The sequence below is a fragment of the Perkinsus marinus genome (assembly GCF_000006405.1).
Source record: "Perkinsus marinus ATCC 50983 genomic scaffold scf_1104296966926, whole genome shotgun sequence".
Lineage (NCBI taxonomy): Eukaryota > Perkinsozoa > Perkinsida > Perkinsidae > Perkinsus > Perkinsus marinus.
In genome coordinates this window covers 117,752-124,568 of record NW_003203754.1, presented here as the reverse complement: position 1 = coordinate 124,568, position 6,817 = coordinate 117,752, and the positions used below count along the sequence as shown (strand labels likewise).

The window sequence follows — 6,817 nt, the reverse complement described above, 5'->3', positions numbered from 1 at the left end:
CAAGATACTACCTGGAGCTATCCGAGGATGGATTGGTCGCAGGAGCGGTTATCGTAAACGCATTGGAACTACTCAACATACCTGTATGCAAACACTATCATCATAATTACATATTTTAGTGACAATATGAAAAATTTGACGAATTTTCATTGGAGTTTAACACTAGTGAAAAACATATTTCGCGATAACTGCACACCGTGAATATCGCGTTTTTCACCGAGTTTTACACCACTTCACGTAAAACGGGTTGTGAAACTCCATTGGTTTTCCTACGCTTCTACTCGAAGTCGTACGTAAATTTCGGTGTTAAGAACATGCACATAGTCAACCACATTTGTTGGTGACAATATGAAATTTCGGGAAAAATGGTTTCTGTACACTTCTACACATAGTTTCATAATGAGCTCAGCTGAGAATAACAAACATCTATTCCTCCAACACTGGAGTTTCATCCGCTTACGTGAAGTGGAATACGTTTTTCACCAGTGATATGAGAAATACTAGTGAGAAACATATTTCACGACTACTGCATATCATCGCATTTTTCACCGAGTTTTACGCCACTTCACGTAAAACTCCAATACACTATTACCACTAGGGGGAGGGGGAGGTGGCGGCTGTTGTTGATATGTGCCTTGCTGGTTGCCTTGACCAGGTTGTTGGCTATGAACTGATCCGCGAATGCGTTCCCTTTCAGCTTCTCTTCCTCTGAAATTACCATTTTTTCATCAGAAATTACTCCCCACTGTACCGGTCATGTTGATCCTTGGGCTCCACAAAAACCAACTGGATGACGGAGCTTTCGAACTGCTTATTATTCATCTCCAACATCGCTTGCTCCGCTGAGTCTTGTCGTTGATATTCCACAAAACCGAACCTACCATAATCGTTGAGTAAATTCGTCCGAAATGATGAGCGATTAAAACCAACGATAAATTTCAATCCTCGAACCATGTTTGAAATTCTCACGCGCCATACTCTACAAAATCGAATCAGGCATAATCGTTGAGTGAATTCGTCCGAAAAAGTAAGCGATTAAAAACAACAGTAAATTTTAATCCTTGAATTTGAAATTCTTATGCGCCACATATTAAACAAAACCGAACCTACCATAAACGCTGAGTGAATTCGTCCGAATGATGAACGATTTGAAGCAACAGTGGAATTCAACCTTCAAATTGTCTCCTGGCGAGATCATCACGAGTAATTCCTCACCGTCATACCATAAATCCGACACATCATTCGATGGTCATTTCCCGAATTTTCCAAATTTTCCGAATTTCACGAATTTTCTGAATTTTTCGAATCAAATTGTATCGAAATTTATAAAAGAATTTTCGGAGACACGACTCAATCTATATTGTGATGAAACATAATATAGATAGCTCTAATTTCTACTCAGTCTTATTAATAAGTGATCAACCAGTAAAGAATAGGTCTGAACGATTATACATGGGTGAATTTTTCCGCTCTCCCTATTATGACCCTCTCCACTAACCAGTTGTCGCATCTCTAGGAGAGCAAATTTCCATTATGCTAAGCCGATCCGAACGATTATACATAGGTGAGTTATTCCGGCCTCCCCATTATGACCCTCTTTACTAGCCGGTTGTGTTAATAAGCAGATTCGAACGATTATATTAGGGTGAATTATTCCGGCCTGCCCATTATGACCCTCTTCACTAGCCAGTTGTGTTGAGAAGCAGATTCGAACGATTATATATGGGTGAATTATTCCGGCCTCCCCATTATGACCCTCTTCCCTGGCCTGTTGCCGGATCCGTGGGAACATAAACTTCCCTTATATCACCAAATCGTCGAAATGCTCTATGGAGGTTATCCTTCGACACATCTGCTCGCTGAAAAATAGGAAAATTTTACACAAAAAAATAGAAAAAAAATATTACCAAATGCCTAACAAGAATCCTTTTCGACGCGTTTAGTTGTACCATAGTGACGAGGAAGGAAACTGCGAGAAAACAGCGCTGAAATATATGTTCGCCCTCCTCAAATGAGTTCAGAAGTTTCCTTAGTTTTTATAAGAGTATATATATGATTCGGAATAGAAATGATCAGAAACCAACGAGAATTTCCTCCCAGAATTTTCATATTATCACCAACACATGTAGTTGAACATGTGCATATTTCCTCCACACTGTAAGAAAAGGAGCGATGAACTCAACCGATGTACTTCATAAAAAGGTACGGTTAAGACTATATGGTAATGGTATTTCGGAAGTGTTGGGGGAGGTATGGTATTGGCGATCGACCCAGCAGAAAATACTGCATCATCATAGCGAGAATGTTCACGGCTATGCTGCCGAGCAGAGAATGTAGGAAAACTCTGACCTGAAAAAATGAGATATTTCTATTAATGGAGTTCCACCACGGTGGTGAAACTCCATTAATAACAAGATATGAAAAATATATTTCACGACTACTTCGAATCTCGCGTTTTTCACAGAGTATTACGCCACTTCACGTAAAACGGATGAAATTCCACCATAATAAAACCAAATTCCATCACTTGTTGAATTTCACAAAAAAATAATTACCTGAGTTTTCTGCATTTGCCCTTTTTCCACTCTATTACGACTCCTAGTCATCAGCGCGCCGATCATTTGAGCCTCGCTAAACAGCCATATCACTAGTGCGTTATAGCCGCGAATAATAAGAACGCATGGGAGAAAACCCGCCAGGATCACAAATGATGCCAGAGCCGTGCAGTACCTAACATCGGTAGTTATGTGTTAAAAAGTGTTGAAGTTAATATATGTTCATTTTTCTCAGCTGAGCCCAGCAGTTTACATACGAATTCGAGTACAAGTGCCCAGATATCAATGCGAATTTTCCCCGAAAATATTCACAAATGTTCACTACACATATACGTGCATATTTTACCGCACTCTATGAAGATACGAAACATGTCCAAAAACAACCTTGTGACAAACGATTAAACCCACTAGTTTGTACAACGTTTTTCCCCAATATTCTATTGCCCAAAACGTTTGACTTGATACTCGCTGGATCGAAAACTTCCTCATCTCGAAGTTGAACAGTAATTCTGTTATTATGAAAAAAAGTCGAAAAATAAATATTTTTGAGGAAAAAAAATTGTACAAAAATTTATTTATACGCAAAATTTTTTTTATAATATTACAATACAATAAACATTGCAAAAGAGCGTTGAGAAAATTTCGATTTGTATTAACGTAGAACCCAGCTCCCTATATGGACATCTTCATAATGATGATACCTATGTATAGTATAAATAGGGTATATATTTCATAGGAGTTTCACGACCCGTTTCACGCGAAGTGGTGTAATACTCTATGTGAAAAACGCGATATGTGGTGACTTGGAGAAAAACTTCGCGATATGCACTGCTCGCGCGTTTTTCGAAAAGTGAAAAGAAAATATGTTTTTTCATGTCACGGGTGAATCACTTATTAACAATATAATGGAATTTCACCCATGTTACGTGAAGTGGTGTAAAACTCGGTGAAAAACGCGAAATTCACGGTGATATGCAGTAGTCGTAAAACATGTTTTTCACTGGATGGAACTCCAATGATATTAACTATATGTTAGTAAACGACGGTTTACTAGCATATTATTAATTAACACTTTTTCCCATACCACACCTCTGTCACTACCTGGCAGTCCTCAATTTCGTCTGCTGATCAAGCCTAGAAGGTAACAATCCCACCTCATGAAGTAGCATATGATCAACCCAAAATTCGGGGTATCTTTAGGTTGACTACACAAGATTCAAAATAGGCCCCCCTACTTTGATAAGATATGCGCGACCGTTTTGGAGTCCTCATTGGAAAGCCCAGCGTTACGGTAAATATAAATCATCTCTTGCACTTCCCCCTCAGGAAAATTATCAACTTCCCATAACTCTCTGGCTCGTTCATAATCAGAATATTCAAGGCCCGCCTGAACGATGTAAAAAGTGGGTGAAAAATTCCGATTCACTTACTACCTTCTCCTTTATCCACAGCTGATTACTAGCTACTACAGCTGCGCAAATCAGCGATAATATGAATAACATTAATACCGTATTCCGCGCAATTCCAACCGTAAACCCTCCGAAAGCCGACACCAACAGAGACGTAGCCAAACTACCTCCGATGAGGCCTATACAAACGAAAATGATCACATCGCGAATTTTGCAATGTGTCGCGATGCACATTAGAATTTCGCCCTTTTTGTGAAATGGCGTAGATTTTCATGTGAAAATAGATATGAAGTGAATTGAAAATACTTTGCGATTTACATCGGACGAATCATCCCATTTTACGCGTTATTCACTGCTCACATGTGTTTTTCGTTCACTACTGTTTTTCCTATCACGGCTGAAACTCCACTAGTGAATTTATTTCCGTATATATACCAAATCCTCGCCACTCGTTTGGGAGCTGCTGAGTTCATAGCCATACTCGTACACTGTGAAAAGAATTTTGCTAACTATGAAAAAACTAAGAAAAGAATATTCATTGGAGTTTCACCCGTTTTACGCGAAGTGAAATGTGAAATGTGTTTTTCACTAGTGCTTTTTCACATCACCAGGGTGAAACTCAATTATGGTAACAGGAATTTATAACAAATTAATATAGTTTTTTCCCAGACGAATTCCGATCCGGAAATTTTTTCCCACTGATATTACACATATATATAAAAAAATCTTTTTTTTCGAGAACAGAAGCTCGGGTTGATTCTGATCGGGAATTCACCATTTTTTCGCAGAATTCCATGCGTAATTTTTCCCACCCATATTACACATCGGAAAAATCTTTTTTTCGGGAACAGAAATTTATCGTGTATAGTGTTTTCAGACTATTTCTGATTTCGGAATTAGTTTTCTTAATAATTCTAGTTTTCACTATCGTGATTTTGCCCTAGTGCGGTGTTTGAACATGTGCAGGTGACATCTGTGGAAATTCTGCAGAAAATTGAGGAAATTCTCATTGGTTTCTGCACACTTCTCCCCGAATTCGTATGTAAACTCCTATAATTAGTGAGGAAACTCCTGAGCTTAGCTCAGGAAAGCGAACATATATTCCAACACTGCCCTAGTGATGTGAAAACACTGTTGAAAAACATATTTGCGTTTTTCACAGAGTATTACGCCACTTCACGTAAAACGGATTGTGAAATTGCGTTGTATTTTTACCCTATTATACTACCCGATAATGCTTGTGCTTTAATAACATCATCGTCTCCTACGCTAACCAATTGACTCGTTTCCCCAGAGGCTATTTCAGCCAACTCTCTGGTTTGATGGGCAAGACGAGACCTGACAGTATTATGCATATAATCAACTACATGTGTTGGTGATAACATGAAAATTTTGGGAAAATTTTGGGAAATTTCTGTACACTTCTACCCAGTGTGTGAGAATACGTACATGGTCAACTACATGTGTTGGTGATAGTATGAAAATTCTGAGAAAATTTTGGGAAATTATTGCTGGTTTATATGCATTTCTACTCAAATCCTTACATAAACTCCTATAAAACTACTGCTCCAACACATATTCCTCCAACACTGCGTTTCTACGCTTTTTTCATCCGTTCTTACAGTTCGGAATCTCCCAAAGCATACGCCTCCCTCGCTGTTTGAAGGTCTCGGGGTATTTTCTCGTTGGCTGCATAGCTGACTCCTCTACTACTATCACTACTAGGGTCGCCTCCACCTAGAGGCTCCTCTTGTATAGTGGGTGGTCGGCGGCCACGATGAGTTGACATCACTAAAAAAGCAACAGAAAAAAGCATTCGGAATTTTCTATTTTCAGATTGGAGTTTCACCACCCTAGTGATAGTAAAAACATATTTTACGACTAGTGCATATCACCGCGAATATCATCGCGTTTTTCACAGAGTTTTACGCCACTTCACGTAAAACGGGTGAAGCGTTGATCAGACAAACAGCACGAAATTTTGAAATTGATTTTTAGAGTGAAAAGTAAAATCGTGATATATCAAAGGTAAGTCGTAGGTAAGACGTTCATCAACTTTAACGAGCCGAACAGAACAAGAGGCTGAAGTTGAATTTGATTTTAATAAATGTGTTATTAGGTAGAAATCTTGCTCTCTTGCATTTCCTCAACGCTCCTCCGAAGCCCGACGTCTTCTTGGGCGGGTGCTTTCAACTCCTTATTTATGGATGTACTTTTGTTGTGTTCAGTAATATGGAGGTTTGGGTAGTTGCCACTGGTTTATTAAACCCGTGGCGCTTCTAAACTTTATCTCCTATATACAACATCCTAGTTATAACGCACAGGTCAACTACATGTGTTGGTGACAATATCGCAGTGCTGCGAAAGGTGATTGAGTTGCTCAAGATAAGAGTTATAGAAAATATATAAAAAAAGTTATATGAGTTCTCGAAACAAGGAGGCAATACGTATGTACAAAGCGGGATCGATAGTGACGTGAGTACGTAGCTTTTTCCCTAAGAGGCTCGATCCGATTAATAAGGATTGTGGTTCATTGAGTTATAATACCAGAGTTATTAGATCCTCATCAATAGATGTTATTTCAGTGTTTTCATACACTCACTAGTCTTCGCCACTCTCCAATGGACGTTGAGTTTTCGGGACTAGTACAACAATATTAAAATTCTGAGAGGAAATTCTCGTTGGTTTTCGTACTGCACTTCTACCCTAAGCTCAGTAGCTGAGGAAAGCGAGCATATATTCCTCCAGCAGTGATAGTTGGTATTATGGGAGATCGCATCAAAGTTGGCATACGCGCGAGACCGTTGAACAATCGGGAGAAGAAGTTGGGAAGAACAAAACCAGCTATAGAGA

General features: G+C 39.0%; 1 protein-coding gene across 1 annotated transcript in view; it reads right to left on the bottom strand.

Annotated features, from left to right (window-relative positions):
- Pmar_PMAR008250 (conserved hypothetical protein) overlaps nt 1-5,753 on the bottom strand; it is a gene marked incomplete at both ends in the record, with an annotated part of 6,506 nt that extends 753 nt beyond the window's left edge. Inside the window, 9 exons of the mRNA XM_002768907.1 lie at nt 593-708; nt 747-877; nt 1,756-1,859; nt 2,556-2,730; nt 3,657-3,689; nt 3,791-3,942; nt 3,989-4,143; nt 5,193-5,302; nt 5,587-5,753. Coding sequence (XP_002768953.1) covers nt 593-708; nt 747-877; nt 1,756-1,859; nt 2,556-2,730; nt 3,657-3,689; nt 3,791-3,942; nt 3,989-4,143; nt 5,193-5,302; nt 5,587-5,753 — 1,143 coding nt within the window. The remainder of the gene's footprint in view (nt 1-592; nt 709-746; nt 878-1,755; nt 1,860-2,555; nt 2,731-3,656; nt 3,690-3,790; nt 3,943-3,988; nt 4,144-5,192; nt 5,303-5,586) is intronic.
- Nucleotides 5,754-6,817: the final 1,064 nt, after the last annotated feature.